Below are 19735 nucleotides of genomic sequence, written 5' to 3'. Positions count from 1 at the left end.
CCTATATGCCAAATGTTATACTGTGATATTATACAGTATTCAGCACATTATTTTAGGGCTATTTTGCAAAGACATTTATTTTACAATATGCAATCATTAGCGACATTGTCACTCGTGTGTGTGTGTGTGTGTGTGTGTGTGTGTGTGTGTGTGTGTGTGTGTGTGTGTGTGTGTGTGTGTGTGCAAACTTCTGAAGAAATGGTTACTCCAGAAGAGTCCAGATGGCTGTCACTTTTCTCACATGCTAATGTAACTAGCAATAGCAAGATCATTGTCCGAAAGTTCGCTTCGTTTGGCAGGTGTGAAGGCTCATTCGAATCCTAATGCGTGTCTAATGTGTCTGTCTGTCACTGTGTGGGGATCCGAGTGGAGACTTTCTTCATCTTGTTTAAATATAAATACTTCAAAATTAAAACACATGTTTAGCTCAGCATGATCTATAAACTGTATAGCTAACATGGAATATGCATAATAATTGTGATCGGATCATCAATGGGACTCTGGGAGTAGGCTATCTATTGTAAACTTCGGATCATTTTGCGCTCCCGTCTCCGCTGTGCCTCGTTCATGTGCCCAAAAAAAAGAACAGTGGCGCGCACACACACACACACACACACACACACACACACACACAGTAAGTCTCCGACGACACACTGCATCCGTTACTCTCACTTTACGTGAAAAGTCTATTTTTTAACATCGGCTTCTGAACACATTGATACAATTCCCTGCTACGTTTCCTTGCTTTCCCTGACACAGCCAGTGTGAAGGCAAACCGCATCAAATTAAATATGCAAGAATCCAAATTCTCCGCCCATACGCATTTGAGTCTACAGAAGTATTAGGTGAGAATGTGACCTAATTAGCAACTTTGTACAGCCGTCTGGTGGCAGTGTCTACTCCTTACAAGTGTTTCACCGGATTTTACTGTTAAATAAATAAATAATTAGCCGTGACTGCGCACGTCTGTAGGAACCGATAGTTAGATCCGAAATTGAATTATGCCTACTGTAATGGGTGCCACGGAAAGTACAGACAACTCACCCCGCAATGTCAGAAAGTGAAGACATCTCACCCCGGAAAGTAAAGACATCTCACCCCGCTTTTTTAGGGGTGAGATGTCTTTACTTTCCGGGGTGAGATGTCTTCACTTTCCGGGGTGAGCTGACCGGACATCTCACCCCGGACATCTCACCCCGCCATGTCAAAAAGTGAAGACAACTCACCGGGGTGAGATGTCTCGTATTCCTCCACTTTACATCTCTGAACTAGGCCTACTGCATTCAAAGCCAAATACACGTTCTCTCAGGTCCTCTGATAAAGGCCTTCTGTCCATTCCAGCAACTAGGCTCAAAACAAAGTGTGACCGTGCATTTGCAGTGGTTGCCCCCACTTTGTGGAATGCCCTGCCCTTTGTGCTAAAGAATGCAGAGTCTGTCGACGGTTTTAAGAATTTGTTTAAAACGTTTTTATTTCGTCAGCACTTTATTTTATGATGTATTTTTACCTTCTATTGTTAACATGATTGTTTTACCTTGTTGTACAGCACTTTGTAACATTGTTTTGAAAAGTGCTCTATAAATAAAATGTACTTACTTACTTACTTACTTTATAACAGAGCTCACTGCATGTTTCAGTCTGACAATTTTGACATAGGTCAGTGTTTCTCAAACTTTTTTGGCTTCAGTACCCCTTTCCCTGATTTCTGAATCCAGGCAAGAGTATACCCTATACCAGGGGTGCCCAAAAGGTAGATCGTGATCTACCAGTAGATCACAAAGGCTGTGCAGGTAGATCACATGACATGCCCCTAAAGAGTATTTCATTTAAATATATTGAAGAAAAAAAACGATAAGTGCATTCCAAGTGCATTTGTCTTATACTGTACAGAATGTAACACGAACTCTACTATTCCGAAGCCCCCTCGGGTACATATTTAAACTATTTTCAGCAATGGTATAATAATTGATTTGGTGGGTAGATCTTGCCGAGCTGGTCATTTTGAAAGTAGCTCTCAAGTCAAAAAGTGTGGGCACCCCTGCCCTATACTCACATTTTGATAATAATAATAAAAAATAATAATACAAAAAAATCACACATGTGAATTGAGGGGCGCTCTTATTATCATACATCATCACACTGACATCAAAAGTCCAGTACGTGATGTCTGTCAATATGTTCCAAATTAAACAACATATCAGCAAACAAGTATTTCTTTCTATTCAGTGACAGTTGTGCAAGACAAGTTTTTCATTTGTTTTGGTTTAAAGCTTTATAGAGCAGCTCATACAAATGTTTTAGTGTTTTAACACTAGATTCCCCCCCCCCCCCCCCCCCCCCCACACACATTTTACCCCTATAGTGGCTCTGCGTACCCCCATTTGAGAAACACTGACATAGGTGATGTTCTGGAGTCTGGACACTTTAGTTTATAATGTGTAAATCTCGATAGACACCTGGCTAAAAACGTTTGTAAAGAAGAATAAGACTGGGTCTAAATACAGTAGAGCTGGAACTTGTATGGGCAATGTGGGTGAAGTACAGTTTAGTACAATTTACTCCGATGCACCTGTCCGTCTCCGTAGGTGTGCAAATAAAACAATAATAATCCAAATGTAGTCTTTGAGTTAAAGCCCATGAAAGTGAGGAAATAGCCAGCACACAATGAATGTCCTTTTGGCATGGTTGTATTTACCTTGGACTCGATTGCATGTTTTAAGGTTCAATTAACTCAACAGGCATGTCGAGCTCATATATGTTTTATTCTGGTTTGGATGCTTCTGGTATTGATGCTCCATCTACCATACTATATACAGAAAGAGAAGAGTATGCATTTTATATGTCACTCATGCAACTCTTGTACTTGATTCAGTATATATTTCTAGGATAGTGCAAAATGAGTCGAGTGTAGGCTATATGTGCGTGCATGTAAGGTATTCTAGAAGATCGTTATTTTGTTCCTCCTCGAGCCTGGGATCAATGATTGATATGGGGGAAGTGTTATATTGACTTATCGCCTCTTGCCTTTTCTGGATACAACAGGTCTTTCTTGGGGAGCGTGGTGGTTCTTATCATTACTCTGACTCACCAGCATCAAAACCGAAGTGAATCTCATAAGAGTCATATTCAGAACATGAGATATGGATTGTTACTTTATAATATGCAGTTTAGTTGATTATTAAACTTCAAAATACAGAACACCTAATCTTGACTAAAAAACAAAGGAAAAAAACAAACAAATGTTCATGTTTTATATGCTACTCACTGCATATACCCGTATAGCTAAACCTTTTCATTCTTAATCTCCAATTGTTCAAGTCATTGACAATAAATTTGTTTCTGATTACATCATTGCGACTGTAGGTCGCATTTACTATGAAAACCTGCATCATCCGCCCGTCAGTTAGTCACCCCGCGTGACATCACGCCTCCATACAGTATATGTTCACGCCTCGTGACATCACGCCTCCATATATGGTCACGCCTTGTGACATCACACCTCGTGACATGTCACGCCAACATTTATGGTCATCTCCATGAAGATCACGACACTGAACTCATCTAACCCTGGATAACCATACATGGAGAAGACTGGATTATCACCTAGATCTGCATATATGGAGCCGGCCAGCAACTCTACATCTCATAGTCTCCTCCCGCTCATTTTGGAAGCCAATTACAGATAAAAAAGTTAATTCAGGCACAGTATGACAGTAGTAGTAAAAGTTAGGGCGTAGTTAGACTTAGGGCTTTATTTTCATCAGTGCCCTTACCCGCGACGCTGCCCGCAAGTCAGCCGCTGCCCACAAATTACGGGTAGGACAGCTTGCACTGTTCCTAAATGGTAGTTTAGTCCCACGTTACCCGCTTATCCATTATGCCGACACCGTTATTTGCACCTGGATTCAAAAATCCCCATGCAGTGCTGGGGGCTTGGTCGACAGAACTCCCTTATTTGCGGAGCCTGGGAGTTGGGGGGCGCTGATGGGACGCTTGTTTTACACTAGTAGGGCGGGGTTATGGGGAAAACGCTCTCTCCGGAACATGATTTACTATTCTCTGCCTATCGTGTCGCAACTCGAACGGCACTTAGTCGGCTAAGCAAACGTTGCAATGTTCGACATGGCAACTCGCTCGCTTTAGCTTGCTCGGTGATGTCTCACGTGGCTCAAGTTTGCTTTGCGACGAGACGTCTGTGTTTGCTTGAGATAATTATGAAACCTTGGGTTTTTGACACCTAACCCACTTTCCCCGTCACGCTCTCCCCATCACTCTCCCTGTGCACACGTGGTCGACGCCGATCTGCCCCAGCAGTACGACCTAGTGCTGGTTGCCTAGTGTTCTAAGTAGGGATGTCCCGATGTTGTTTTCTTCGTTCCCGATACCACAATTTCTGTGTTAGCCGATACCGATACTGAATACCGATACCAGAGAATAATATTTATAATCGTGTTGTTAACACTTTGACTTCTAAACACGACTTGCCCGAGTTAATTAATTGTAGCTTCACTGCGATTAACGAGTTGCCCGAGTTATGTTTTCATTGTTTAATCCATGTTTTAATCAGTTTTAAGTCATACGGGAAATCCACCGGACAAAATGGGATATGAGACGCGTTTTGATGACGTCATCGCAAAAAGGTCTGTCGCGCCGGCGTGCAAAAGCTTATGGGAAATTGAGTCCCTATTGTTTACAATGGAGAAACTTCCAGAGGAAGAGTCATTAAGCGCCTGGTTTGTTGTTGTGATCGCCGCTATGGGATACCTTTCTACACTACAACAAGCGATTACACCGTTTTAAAGTGGATTTTCATGACAAGCAACTCAGTGATCGGTGCAGTGGCTGTTCAAAGATAACTTTAAACCTAGCAGGGAGGCATGAAACACGGCAGTTTAATCAACGCAGTCTAAGTGTTATAGCAGACTCCTCACTCAAATGTGCACTTGCAGTTTGGGCAACTCCACATGCCCCAACATTTTATTTACCTTCCATAGTGTCTAACCCCTTACCCCTGTGTCGGATCGGTGGTTAGACTGGCATATTCGCCGATACCGATATGACCCGATATGACCAAAAAGGGGACATGTCACATGTCTACTTCTAAACATGTTATCGAGGTGCCCAGGTCATCGTGACATCATTGTGACATCACGTTAAAAAGTTCCATACATGGGCATTCCCAGCTGATACCCTACCTAATACAATCCCTGTTATGCCCATATATGGAGATCCCTGACTGTGATCAATATTAAGCCCATATATGGGAATGCCAATATATGATCATATTGTGACAGTCTCATGATAACCACTGTGGTTGCCGCAAAGGTCACAGTTAACTATGGAATCAACTAGGTCTCGTGACATCGCACGAGACCTGGGCACGTCTTTAGGGCGAGGTCGCTTCTCGCCCCCCAGGCGTCCTAAATAAACAAGTGCCCCAATAGCGCCCATCGACTCCCAGGCTCAGCAAAAAAGGGAGTCCCCTTGGTTGACACTGGATTTAGGCAACGATTGTGTCGTCACACGGTGACGTCATTGTGGCCTTTGATAAAGACATGTGAGGAAGTAATACGGCATGTGAGGAAGTAATACGGAAGTAATACGGCAGGATATACTAAGAGGTATTATGGCTGTGGCACGTAAGCCAGTAAAGGACGTCCAATACCTACCTCAGGTCACAGTCTTATCCAATGCCGATTGGCAGAGAATTCAAGGCAAGGCAAAGAGGAGAGGGGAGACCAGTACAGAACAACTGCAAAAGAAAGAAAAGGAGAATGAGAGAAGACAAAGAAACGCGGAGGAAGAGCAGTGTATAGCCAATGCCAAGAACCATCTATTTTGTGAGAGTGGAAGCATCCGAAATTTTCACAGTGCACTCAATTTGGCTCAAGTTCTGAAGGAGAGGGAAATACAGCTTGAAATGAAGCGGAATATAAAGGATATTGAGGCTGAATATCTGGAAAAGGAAGAGTTGCAAAGGAATCGTGACGTGGCTGCACAAAAAGAATTCCAGAAATATACAGAGGAAGTGCTCACCTTAGCAGCGAAGTCCAAGCTTAATCTTATTCCACTAATCAGAGCAGCAGGCGAAGGAATTGATGGGCATGGACCCGTTCTTGGCGGAATACCTGTATTTTATCAACCTGTCTTTGAGAAAGGTGATAGGAAAAAGGTTGAAAAGAAAGATCGTTCTGTTGTTGAAGTTAGCATACCAGGTCTTGGTTTTGCCTCGCCTGAAAATCCCCCAGAATACAAATACCCAGAATTGTCAAGTAAGAGGATAGGCAGGTTACCCAGAATGCTGGTTGACACAGACCGCCATGACAAGAGAATGAACCACCCCAAAATTGAATCGGATCTCACGAAATTTGTGGCCAAAGCCTGGGCCCAAGGGACCCAGTAGGCTACGTCAATCCCTGCATATTTGTGAATATGCAGGGATTGTGAATATGTCCCCCTTTTCCCCCCACTCCACAGGTATTGTATTGTATTGCATTTTAGTATTCTTTTAACTAGGATTGTATTGTATTTTAGTATTCTTTTAACTAGGAGTAGTTTTAGAATAGTATAGAACGGGATCAATTATGCATTTGTGACAATAAACTGTTTATTTATTTATGATGACCAGAATAATGTCCATTGGAAACTCATGGCCCTCCGCGTACGCAATACCCACTTACGGTAGTACCTGAAGGCCAATTTATCATCTCAGTTCTATGATGTCATATGGATGGCATCATGTTTGTCTTTAGTTCAATGTTTGTTTTGTAAACGCCATTGACAATGAAGGGAAAATGTATGCCATAATGTGTCATTTACGTCATATTTACTCTTTATTGTTAATGGCGTTTAATGTTTGTTTTTGCACCGTTTTTGTTTTACATCACCATTACATCACCTAATCAACATGAGTTAGACTTTAATATATTAGCACCCCACACTTCACACAGGTGTGATCTTTTTTCCACTCCGCAGGTCAAATGGTCTTTTCTTTTTTTGTATTCTTTTAACTAGGAGTAGTTTCAAAATAGTATAGTACAGAATTTTGTTCAATTATGCATTTCATGTATTGTTGAATGACAATGAAGATATATCTTTAGAACCTTTTTTTTCAGAACCAATGCATAGACTTTAAGGCGGTTCTTCATATTGGGAGGGTATCAGTATCAGGCCCAAAGATTGAATAGGTGGAGATCTATGAACATCTGGCTATGTGACACTACTAGAGGTTAGATACTGACTAGATACTGGTGGCCATGCAGCTGATACCATTATCAGCTGCATGCCCTTTTCTTTTTCTTTTTTTTTTTTTTTTTATTACATTCGCTTACATTCCATCTGGACTGAAATCAAAGCCTTTTCATTGTCACCGTCATAATCTTCTATTTGAGGTTTGGATATACTTTGTTGTTTACAAAGTTGACGAGATGTTTCGAGCACTGCCCTACAAAGCCAAAGTGCAAGAAATATCACTTATATGCCGATATATCAATTGGCTGACCAGTTGAAACACTTTTAAATTCATTTTTCAGTTACATTTGTGTTCATAGTTACTGCACCTTGGTGTTGTAGGGCAGTACAGGTGGGCTGTTTGCCCGTGCAACATCAACTAGGTCACGTGTGTGTGTGTGTGTGTGTGTGTGTGCGTGCGTGCGTGCGTGTGTGCGTGCGTGCGTGCGTGCGTGCGTGCGTGCGTGCGTGCGTGCGTGCGTGCGTGCGTGCGTGCGTGCGAGGGGGGGTACTGCGTAGCGCCCCGGCCCAAAGCAAATAAAGTCTTACCCGTTCCTGTTACAACTGGTTGTTTCCCACAGCAGTGGTACCAGGACAGCAGAGGCTGGGGGTGTGTACAGTATGTGTGTACAGCTCTCCAGACAGAAGTTTAGCCAGCTCAACCAAACCAGAAGACATCACAGGAAGCACATATCGCCTTGTAGTGTGAGGTGAGAGAGAGAGAGGGAGGGGAAGAGAGAGAGAGAGAGAGGGAGAGAGATGCTTACACGACATGGTCATGGATTCCATATACCAACACCAGAGGGCCTTCATCAGGCTATCACAGACCCCATTAATGTGCAACTCCATACAGTACTGTAACAGAAGACCTCTTACTATGTGCTCGCTGCAGCAGCAAGCCGCCACACTATAGTAGACAGTATTATACTATATCCTACACTTTTCGTCTCTTCAAAACTTCGGCACTCCTACACACTTTCACTTAGAAACTCCATTCAAACTTCAGCTTACTGTGGAATCGTCCAGGTGTACATGAATATTTTGTAGTTTTAGAAATATTTACTTCTACTACATTTCCGAAAACTAATGGAGGTCAATGGAAGATTTTAGTAGATCACAACTTCTTTGTATACTTTCACCTGGAAACTCACAATTTAAAAAGATCATCTTACTGTGGAGTGTGGACAGTGTCCACTGGACACACAGGCCTGAACGTTTTACTTTGAAATGTATGTATGTATGTATATATATATATATATATATATATATATATATATATATATATATATATATATATATATATATAACCTTTAAAACGTAAATGATAAAACTTTGGGCCCTCCCTATTCCTTCATATGTTCACAGAAAAACTCAATCCACAATTTAAACAAAACACACCCGTGTGAACTGAGTGGTGCAGTGACATCACACACTAACCATAGCAACCATGCTCCCCCCTACGTGGCCCCACGTACAGGTACACAGTACATACAGACAAAGCTGGTTATTGGAGTGGTTTGCACCACTCAAAAATACACCTTACTGTGGACATGCACGCTTGAGAATTTTACTTTGAAATCATTTGCAGTTTAACTTTAAGTGCCCAATGCATTGTCAATGGCCATGGCAAATGGTATAATAAATAAATGGTAAATGGTGCATTTATATAGCGCCTTTATCCAAGGTGCTTTACATAGATTGTGTAAAGAATCACACACATTCACACACCGATGCCAGAGGAAACCATGCAAGGCACCAACCTGCTCATCAGGAGCAATTAGGGGGTCTGTCTGTCTGTGTGTGTGTGTGTGTGTGTGTGTGTGTGTGTGTGTGTGTGTGTGTGTGTGTGTGTGTGTGTGTGTGTGTGTGTGTGTGTGTGTGTGTGTGTGTGTGTGTGTGTGTGTGGGTGTGTGTGTGTGTGTGTGTGTGTGTGTGTGTGTGTGTGTGTGTGTGTGTGTGTGTGTGTGTGTCAAGGGGTGGAGTTGCAATGTGTGCATAGGGTACTACACAGTACACACACACACGCACGCACGCACGCACGCACGCACGCAAATGAAACCACTGATTGCTACTCTCTCTCTTCTTGTTCAGTTAAAATCATCACCCATCATCCGTCATTCACCATTGCCATCATGCCATATCTGCAAAGCCTGAATAAATCTCTGTGACATGTCAATACTGTCTGGTTCATGATCCATGCTCTAACAGGCATGCTGGTGTAGAGGTGCACAGGTACATAGCCAGCAACCTCCTCTTACTAGCTAGAGAGAATATTTCATGGCACACCACACCACACACACACACACCCTTTGCAAGAGCCAATAGCAGTTCTGAACTCTCCCTGATTCTTGAGAATGGTGCTCATTGTTGGGTCCGCTCTCTTCACCCCCACCCTCTTCTTTACTCTATGTTCGTTTTTATTCCTAGGAGGCTTGAAGTTTTTATTCTCTGCCTTCAGCCTCACGCATTCGCTATGTTTTCCCACCTAACCACCCACACGTGTGGAGTGTTCTGTCAGCAAACACTGAAGAGAGACAGCAGGGTCCCAGAGGGACTGTGGGCAATTGCGCATGTAGGCCTACAAATATGACATCAAACTAAATGTGGTGTCATTGTCAACCTATGTAATTTTTCTCTCACAGTGTCTGCTAATCCTGTGGCATTGTGTGTCGCATGCTGTCTTATCTAATGCTTATCTCATGCACAACTTATACTCTGTCGTACGCCGAAAATAGCAGACCAAGTTTATACAAATATTTGTTCACAGTAGGCGGTATACAGAGCCACAGTTTCAGTTGAGGCTGCTAAATCTTCTGTGTCATATGTTGTCATTCTCACATGTGCACGTGGTGTGATGTGCCCCTATGGACTCTCATTGATTTATGTTCTGTGCTCTCTCTCTCTCTCTCTCTCTCTCTCTCTCTGCATTGCTAAGTGAAGAGGGATTTCTGATTCTGAGAAATAACAGGCCAAGTCTACATGACCTGTGCTCCACAGACCCGAGTCTAACCTGTTGCGCAGCCTGGCTGCAAACAAAAACAGACCGAGAGGAGAGAGGCCGAACGTAATTTTATCCAGCTGTGTGTCATCAGATTCTGGCTAAATCCAATGCAAATTACGGATCGCACCAATTCACTGAAAACAAACCCTCACTGTTTCATATAGCGTCAACATATGAACATAAATCGTCTTTTTTTGCAGCTTTAGTTCCACACAACTTTAAAGTTGTTGATTAAATGAAAGCAACATTCTAAACCCTGTGCATGAACCAACTTGTATTTTTACTAACAGTTTAGTTAACTCTAACAAACTGCACAAGACTAGGAAATGTGCTCAGACAGAAAAGCTAAAAGCGCAGATCTCCGCCAAATTGACAGATTATACGTCATGTCCCCTCTTGGCCACTATAACTTCATTGTGCACAGCAGGGCTGGGCGTGCAGAGAGCAGTGAGGGGGTAGGGGCCCAAACCCCAGAAAAGGGCACATTTTTTGGGGTGATCTTTTTGTGGGGTCCGTCTGTCCCTCGTGCCATTTCACACCAGAACCGTAGTGGGCCTACATTGGATGTCTTATGCTAATGGAGCAAGATGTTCCTTGCCCCATATCATTGGACAGGAAAATAAGCAATACGTTCTCATTACAATGTAAACATTAAAATACAGCCTGCCATTTTTTTGGGGGGAAAGGGGCACTTTGTGGCAAAAGGGCAGGGGCTCAAGCCCCCAAACCATCCTGCCCCCCCCCCCCCTCCTCTTCCTGCACGTGCCTGATGCAGTGGCCTGTGGAGCAGCAATGAAACACATGATCATCACTAATCAGTTTGTCATTCATTCTTTGGGTCAGAACCAATTAACCAACCCATTACACCAAGGGGTTTGTGAGAAATACAACTGCTCGACCTAAACAGACAGTGACAGGGAATTCGGAAGACAAATGAACACGACAGGGGATGAAAACATTAGCCTACCTTCTTGGCCACGCGTAAGAAATATATTATAATAATAATTTGAGTGCTAAACAAACACTGCACAATCGCACACTACTATTCTTAAAGTGACGGTGGTTGACCACCTGATGGCACCAAAGATTCTCTGATTTATTGCTGCTAAGCCAATAATTCATACAGTAGCTCTATGAAACCAATTGCTCATTGTAAAGTCTTTGCATTGTTTGCAACAAGAATCAATCAAGATTATTCAGTAACATAGTCATTAACCATAGTCAGCACCTTAGGCAGTGCCATAGTCAGCACCATAGTCTGCAGTGCACCATAATAGTCATTAACATAAACAAAAAACAACATAGTCACTAACCATAGTGGCATAGTCAGCACCTTAGGCATAATAGTCATTAACCTAATAAAAAAACAACATAGACCTATAGTCACTAACCATAGTCAGCACCATAGTCATAACCATAGTCAGTGAGTGCCATAGTCAGCAGAAACTGTTGTCATTAGTAGGTAGGCCTATGTTATTCACAAAGCCAATGTGAAGTAAGTAACTACGTTTTTGGACAATTTGTGTATCCCAAAGGTCAAATTAGCCTTCATGATTTGGGGTATAAAACAATTACCCCAAGAACACATTTACAATTAGTGTAATATCACTTACAGTATTTTTGACAATCTTTGCCATAAATAACATGCCTGCATACTTTTATCAATAATTAGTGATGTGTGTGTATAACGAAAGTAACCGCGTAGAATGTAAACCAATGGAATGAAACCAGTAGGCCTACTTACATGTCTTTCACGGTCCCTTCACCTAACGGCAATACAATAGTAAAGGAAATGTATTGTACATTTGCATTGATCATCATCCTAAATCCTGCTCTAACTGATCAACTGACTTCTATTCATTCAATGGGGGATCTATAGGCCCTTGATTTTACATAATAACAAAACCACTGGACCCAGTTGCACCACCTCACACTAAATTCAAGCTTAGCCTAGTTATAGCTTAAATGGCTTTTTAGTAATGCATAAGTCATAAGACTTAAAAGCCATTTAAGGTACTGCGAGGTGGTGCAACTGTCTCCTGAAATGATGAAACCCAAAATGATGGCGGAGTTTAACTGGCCTAAATGTGTATGTCTCCGTTTATTCCACAAGGGGCCAGTAAAGTCCTACATACCAGACAATATCCAAACATGGACATTTGGTTTGTTTTCATTCACTGAAAGAAAGCAGCTACATCGTTATCTTACAATAGATAACATCCTGTCGGGATACTTTGTCAATAAACGCATATCTTAAAGAGTGACCTGGCTGGAATCCTCAGCTGCATAATGCATTACTTTACTTTTCTTCAAATAAACCCTGACAGGCCCAATAACTGGTGAAGCGTTTCTTTGCTCAGAGCAATATCAATAACATATTAAATAAACGGGAGCTCGAGAATTGCCTCTCATTTATTATTTTATTTTTGTTCATGAATTAAACTCGATTTAGTGGTTTCTGAAGGCAAGTCCATCTTTGCATCAATAAAGAGACCGAGGGGAATATAAAGCAACCTATCCTGCCAGTTAAGTCTGAAAATGATGTTTCTGCACGGGCTTACAGTGTATCCGTTTATTGCCAGAGATTGAATATACTTTGATAATGCATGCCATTCACTATGACTCATACATAACCATGAACAAACTTGATGTAAGCTTGTCATTATGACTCAAACATTACTGTTATGATTCATCATGCCATATACAGCTAAGTAAGTATGTGTACTGAACTTGAGATACAGTGTACTTCATAGGTTACAGTGCAGCTTACATTGTGCTTGATAGCCAGATGTTTCTCTGTCTGCATTGTACTGTCTTGATATGTGAGGCCTCCTGTTAGTTGGCAGTGGCACCCATAAGGTCCGCCTGGTATCATGGTATGCCGACAGTATAAGGCTAGCCTTGTACATCGTGAGGTCAGCCTTGCACATCATCATGCCACGTTCCTATGTCGCGCATCTTCATATCTTACTGTCTGTTTCTATGATCCAGCACTATAAATATTCCCGGTCTGTCTAATAAACGTTGTGAATCTATGGTGTGATACTGCCTCTGTGTCTCATCATTGGTTCTCCCGGGCCCGTCTCCGTACCAACAGAGGTACTTCAACTGGATCATCACACACCACCCGGCCTACACACACTATACCTGCCTGTCAGAGCCAGACCGAGCGAGGGTCCATTTAGAAAACACAACAATTACCATGAACAAACACGATATACTGCAGGCATACAGTATATGGAGATCCGGTTATCCAGAGCCACATATCCGACTGCTATGCCAATACTGTACGGCATACAGTGTATATATGGTCATGTGCATATATGGTGGACTAAGCGACTTCAAACTTGACTCGTGCATCAGCAAGGACGAGAGAGAGAGAGAGAGAGAGAGAGAGAGCACTGCCTGCCGGGCCCACTGCATGGCCTCTCAAGCTGGATTTATACAGTACTTGGTTACATGACTCCCATGGCACACACAAAATAACGAATCTACAAGCTTACAATGTATCGCATGAGCTTCTACATCAGCTATGTTTGAGCGGTGCACACCGTCTCCAATGAACAGCTGTGTGTGCGCGTGCGTGTACGTGTGTGCGTGTGTGCGCGCGTGCGTGCATGCGTGTCTGAGTAGGACCTTTGACCCCTGTCTGAGTAGGACCTATTGACCTTGCAGTTGCTTAAGTCAACTGTGCTTGGCTCCAAGGCACTCAAAGGCACCACACACACTATACTTACTTACTTATGCTCTTCGCCCCCAATGGGGCATAAGGCATCGATAATGTTCCTCCACCTATCACGGTCTTTGGCAACCAGTTGTGCCGTGCCCCATGAGAGACCCATCTCCAGCAGTTCAGCCTCTACCGTTCTGCGCCAGGTGATAGGTCGGCCTCGTTTCCTTTTCCCTGGGGGTGTCCATCTGAGGGCCACTTTGGGGATCCGCTCTGGGGGCATTCGGAGTACGTGTCCAAGCCATTTTAGACGACGGTGCTTAACTTCTGTGGTGACGTCTCGGCAGCCAGTCTTTATGTAGAGGTCTTTGTTGGAGACCCACTATAACAAAGTATTATAACAAACAGTCACTATGTAACTATATAACACACAAGCTATAACAATAAAAGTATAGTTGCAAATATTTAAAATGCCATTGACAATGAATAGAGAATTTAAGTCATAATGTGTCTGAGCAAATCGCCTGGGTATGTCGGTGGGAACCCTTGGCCAATAAGGGACCACCGTTCTTGATGATGATGTACGATGATTAGAGCGCCCCTCACTTCACACGGGTGTGATTTTTTGGTGTACAATATGGCGCACAACCAAGTATGAATAAGCATCAGAGTCCCCCCCCCTCCCCAAACTGCCCCATCTATCACTTCACTGTCTATTCTACTGTGTGTGAGCTCTCATAACAATTTTCATAGTGTTTATTTATCTTAACTTCAATGCGTATTCTTGTAGACACACGTATGTCAGCATTGATGCCTTCTTTCTATACAAGAGATACTACTTTCAACCGATTCTGTTTGCTCTTCGTTTATTCTTTCAGACTTATCTTTTCCTCCTGCCATTCTTTCAACGGCGCACAATGTTTCAAAGAACCTCCCTCGAACACCAGCACCTCCTCCTCCTCCTCCTCCTCCTCCTCTCTCTCTCTCTCTCTCTCTCTCTCTCTCTCTCTCTCTCTCTCTCTCTCTCTCTCTCTCTCTCTGTCCCTCTCATTCTCTCTCTCTCTCTCTTGTTCTCCTCTGTGTGTCTCTCTCATACTTCTCTCTGTGCAATGAGCGTACACATGCAGAGGTTTTGAGGCCTGGGCAATCTCCAGCGGTGGATCTGTAGGCCCTGCCCATAGTATATAGAGTTACACAGTAACTCGAGATTCAGGGGGACGGGAGAAGCAAACTGAGGGAGGACAGAGAGTGAATGTTTGGGTATCGCAGAGAGAGAGAGAGAGAGCGAGAGAGAGAGAGAGAGAGAGAGAAGGGAGACAGAGAGAGGGGGGGCTTTATTAAGTTAGACTTCTTAGCTTAAGGAGGGAGTGCCCAAAGTTTTCAATGAGGGAAGCGTGCACTGTTCTTCTGACTTAATGTACAGTGTCTGGCTGGCGCACTGAGACACAGCATAGAAGTTGCAGAGACACGCATGCTTGCAGGGTTAGGGTTAATCTCTTTCAGGCTCACTCACGTCTCTCTATATGCTGGACTTTGGACCTGAAGGAGGGAGAAGGCGGACCCGAAGAGAACCGAGGGACATTTGTCGTACGAGGAGAGGAACAATGGGATAGGGCCAGAGCAGAGAATGAAACAGCAAAGACAAACCAACCAATTTAGTCTCAGAGATGGACTGAAGCAAGTGAGAGTGAGATATAGAAAGGAGGAATGTAAACCGTAAAACGGACACACCATCCACTGTGGACAGGCATGGGCAAGGATCGCCTCACACGGGGACTACTGCTGCGCGCGTGCATTCTGCTCACTGCACTGTGCATGTGCATTCACGTTTACCTGGAGAGAGGGCGAAGGGGTGCACCTGCACCCTCGGCCGCGGGACGTCCCGTGCAAACCACTCAGGAGCGGGGCCTCCAAACCGGGGCCAGACGGGACTCAAAATCTCTGAACCAGGACCGGACCATTAAAAGGAGGGTGTCCTATGTTCGCACGCTGAAAAAGGACAGCCTTGCGAGGAGCAGAGACGGAGACGGCGACGAGCCCTCGCCCACGTGCTGCCTGCCTCTCCACCCTCGCAGAAAGGTACGTTTTACTGAGCACCTGGCCGAGAGCCAGCCAGGTGCTTTACCGGACATCAAAGTGAAAGAGTTATCTGATCCCTGTGTCGGTGGTGGTGGGGTGGGTGCTCGATAAGGGGCGGTAAATCCGTCCCTGTGAGTCACTGGCTGGAAGCGGGGGTTAATCCCAGGAGTGTGTGATGGACAGGGTGAGAGCAGAGAGAAGGCCCGCTGAATCAATGGATCATTGACGCGTGCTTCTCTAAACACTGGAGAGCTGAGAGTCAGAGAGAGTTAAGAGGACTTGTTGCTGTGGCTAGAGGGTTTCTGGTGTGGCGGGACTGATTATACAGGGCTGGGTCTTTTATAATTCAAGTCTAGAAAGTGTTTGACGACACACATAGGTGCGCATACACACACACGCACACGCACACACACACACACACACACCTCGCTAGCTGGTGTCTGGGGTTGTATGTCTATAGAGTCAGGACCAACAAAGGGCCATTGAGACCACCTCTCTCACACACGCACCGTGACGCACACGCTCACACGCTCGCTCGCTCGCTCACACACACGCTCACACACACACACACACACACACACACACACACACACACACACACACACACACACACACACACACACACACACACACACACACACACACACACACACACACACACACACACACACACACACACAGGTTTAACCCTTGACCTCTTGCGGGTGCAGTGTATAGAACCACTTAAACACTATATACTCAATTGTACGAACAAATAGCAAAAACAGTGGCGCTACATGCTCAGAACACATTGCGTTGTGAGCTTGTATTTTCTCATCTTTCCAATACATTCTCATGCATTCAGCCCCTTCCTCTCCCTATCCCACCCACCAATCTACCTCTAAGTGTGCGTGTCATCATCTTCTCGCCGTTAGCGCTTTATTTCCCCCTCTCATTTTATCACTTCTTCAGTCAGGCAGGACCTCATTAGCATTCGGCAGTCGCCTCTAAATCCTTAATGACTCTAAACCAACTGAAGTCTGAGCGGGGCGGGCGGGCCTCAGAGCAGGGCTCAGTGTTACGCTGCACGGAAATCACTGCAGGCCAATCATCAATAATACACAGAGCCATATGTTTTACCCTCCCGATCTCTTTAACACATGCCCCGGAGCCCCCCCACCACCCCCACCTCCATAGTTCTGCACGTTCTCTTTAGCTCATTATCGGACTCTCTCCATCTCTATACATCTATCTCCATCTATCTCCATCTCTCTCCCCTCTCTCTCTCTCTCTCTCTCTCTATCCTTGCAGGACCCCAGGACACATACCCCCTCCCTGCATTTTCCTGTCTCCTGGTCCTATAGCTGCTTCCTGCATTTTATTGTCCTTTAAGTGCCATTCAGTCGGGTGTCTTTTTATGGCGTGACTCTGCAGGAGGCTGGCTGTCTATAAGAAGGTCTGACTGAAGTATGTGTGTGTCTGCAGTGCGTGACTCTGCAGGAGGCTGGCTGTCTATAAGAAGGTCTGACTGAAGTATGTGTGTGTCTGCAGTACATTGACTCTGCAGGAGGCTGGCTGTCTATAAGAAGGTCTGACTGAAGTATGTGTGTGTCTGCAGTACATTTTGTCCAGAGGAAACTCCCGCACAAACCTTTAGATCAGCGTCAGATGTCTTGTGCATATATACACTCACTGCCAATGGGCTATCAAGCTTAGTGCCGCTATATATATATTTTTTTTTTAACGTTATGTTGCTAATGGAAGTCAAGGGGGCTCATATTAGTCATAGATACGTCATAGACCTGTGGTTCTCAAAACATCACACTCGTGTGTGGAGCGAGCTGGGGCGCCTCAGACGGCTGAGACATCAGTGCTCATGTGGTGCATCTGTCTCTGTCTGTCTGTCTGTCTGTCTGTCTGTCTGTCTGTCTGTCTGTCTATTTCACTGCATCTGTACACAATATAATGGCATGCTAACCCTTCCTGACCAGCCTTCTGTCCGTAATGCGTATACACTATTAAATTAATCGTGTACGGACAGTTTGACTGCATGATTACATCTTGACATAATTCCGTTTGATTCTGTTCAGTCTGTTAACGCCACCAATAAACCAGAACATCCTGTTCTTTCATTTAAACATGTTCTTTTAATTAGACGGGACAACTTCCGTTTCCCCGCCCGACAAGCATTCATTATTTTAGTCCAATTAAGTGAGCATCAGCATACATTCTTAGAGAGGGTACTTTGTTCCTGAATAGTCAATTAAGTCTTGGTCTGGCGTAAGAATAGAAAAAAAGGCTACTTTGTGCATTCTGCACCAATCACATTACCAGGCAGTTCCTGCTGGCCCCCAGTGGAATTTATAATGGCGGAACTCAGTGACCTTGGTCCGATTGTAGAAAGATCTCAGACTGCATGGGGGAGAGAGAGAGAGAGAGAGAGAGAGAGAGAGAGAGAGAGAGAGGAAATGATGAAAAAGAGGGAAAAAAGGGATTGACTTCTGTAATCCCAAAGGTATGACCGGACTGGGTTCTCAGGCTGCTCTAACCTTGGGGGATACAGGGGACCATGTAGTCACAGGGAATCAGTGGCCGAGTAATTGACATGTCACCTGGGTGACACTCCTTTGTCTCTCCCCTGCCTCGGGCCAGCACACAAGCTCTCCCACGCATTACACTCACGTAATTGCCTGCACTTAACCTCTTATTTAGAAGACAGCTGTTCAAAATGATAGTGTGTGGACTGCTTTTTAAGTGAGACTTGACAATGTTTGCTTATTCTCCTCATGTGTATGGAGTGTGGGTAAAATGGACAGATGTTAGAAGCTGCTGGTGGTGGCTAATTTGCTATGTCAAACCATGAAGCTGGTGTTAAATCAGTAATCTCTAGTTTGCATCATTTAGCATAAGCCAAAAATGCCTTAAGTGTAAATACCATTCTTGTTGGAATATCTCCGCTACTATATGTGGACATGTACAGACTGATTCCTCAAAGCAACGGTATACTACCATTAGAGTGAGAAATGCTTACATATAGCATGAGGCTTACAAACGACATTGTTATGTTAATAAATCGACATCATGAATAGACATTATTATGTTTGGCTCATCCCAGCTGGTGCCATTGCATCACAAATGTGACTGAAAGCCTAAAAGCCTACAGGATTATTTTTGAGCAGTGCCTAACCGCTCCAATGAACAGCTACTGTACCTGTATGTGTGCCCCTATGCATGTATACCTCTGTATGTATGTATGTATGTATGTATGTATGTATGTATGTCTCCATGTACGTCTGTTTGAGTATGGACAGCTGCAATACCGCTGGGTGACCTAAAGTGGCACTGTCGAGCAGTGTGGCCACACACACACACACACACACACACACACACACACACACACACACACACACACACACACACACACACACACACACACACACACACACACACACACACACACACACACAGTAACACATGTACACCAATCTGAGAATCCCATCAGCAAATAACGGGAAAACAGCGACCCCTGTTTTTCTGTCTTGAGAGACAACACGCACGCACGCACGCACGCACGCACGCACGCACGCACGCACGCACACTCTGGACTGCTCAGTTCACACGTTGGTGTGATTTTATTTTAGAGCGACTAACATCATAAATATGAAATAATGTCAGATATATACTTAGTTACGCATAAATAGCCCATCTACTATAGATCAGCAATAGTTTCTACAATAAGGCTTAAGAGTTAACTTGGCAAAACAGCTGCCTAAACT

At 44.0% G+C, this 19735-nt stretch overlaps 1 protein-coding gene and 1 long non-coding RNA gene across 2 annotated transcripts in view; one reads left to right on the top strand and one right to left on the bottom strand.

Moving 5' to 3' along the window:
• Positions 1–19735, bottom strand: part of LOC306940467 — a 560182-nt gene that overhangs the window by 244595 nt on the left and 295852 nt on the right. The gene's annotated exons all lie outside the window — the stretch shown is intronic.
• mettl24 (methyltransferase like 24) overlaps positions 15295–19735 on the top strand; it is a 43598-nt gene continuing 39157 nt past the window's right edge. The window contains exon 1 of the mRNA XM_079525579.1: positions 15295–15980. Within this exon, the coding sequence (XP_079381705.1) occupies positions 15651–15980 (330 nt within the window). The 5' untranslated portion in view covers positions 15295–15650. The remainder of the gene's footprint in view (positions 15981–19735) is intronic.

This window comes from Electrona antarctica (genome assembly GCF_951216825.1).
Source record: "Electrona antarctica genome assembly, chromosome: 17".
NCBI classification, from domain to species: domain Eukaryota; kingdom Metazoa; phylum Chordata; class Actinopteri; order Myctophiformes; family Myctophidae; genus Electrona; species Electrona antarctica.
The sequence above is the reverse complement of the archived record's forward strand: the minus strand, read 5'-3'. Positions and strand labels throughout refer to the sequence as shown.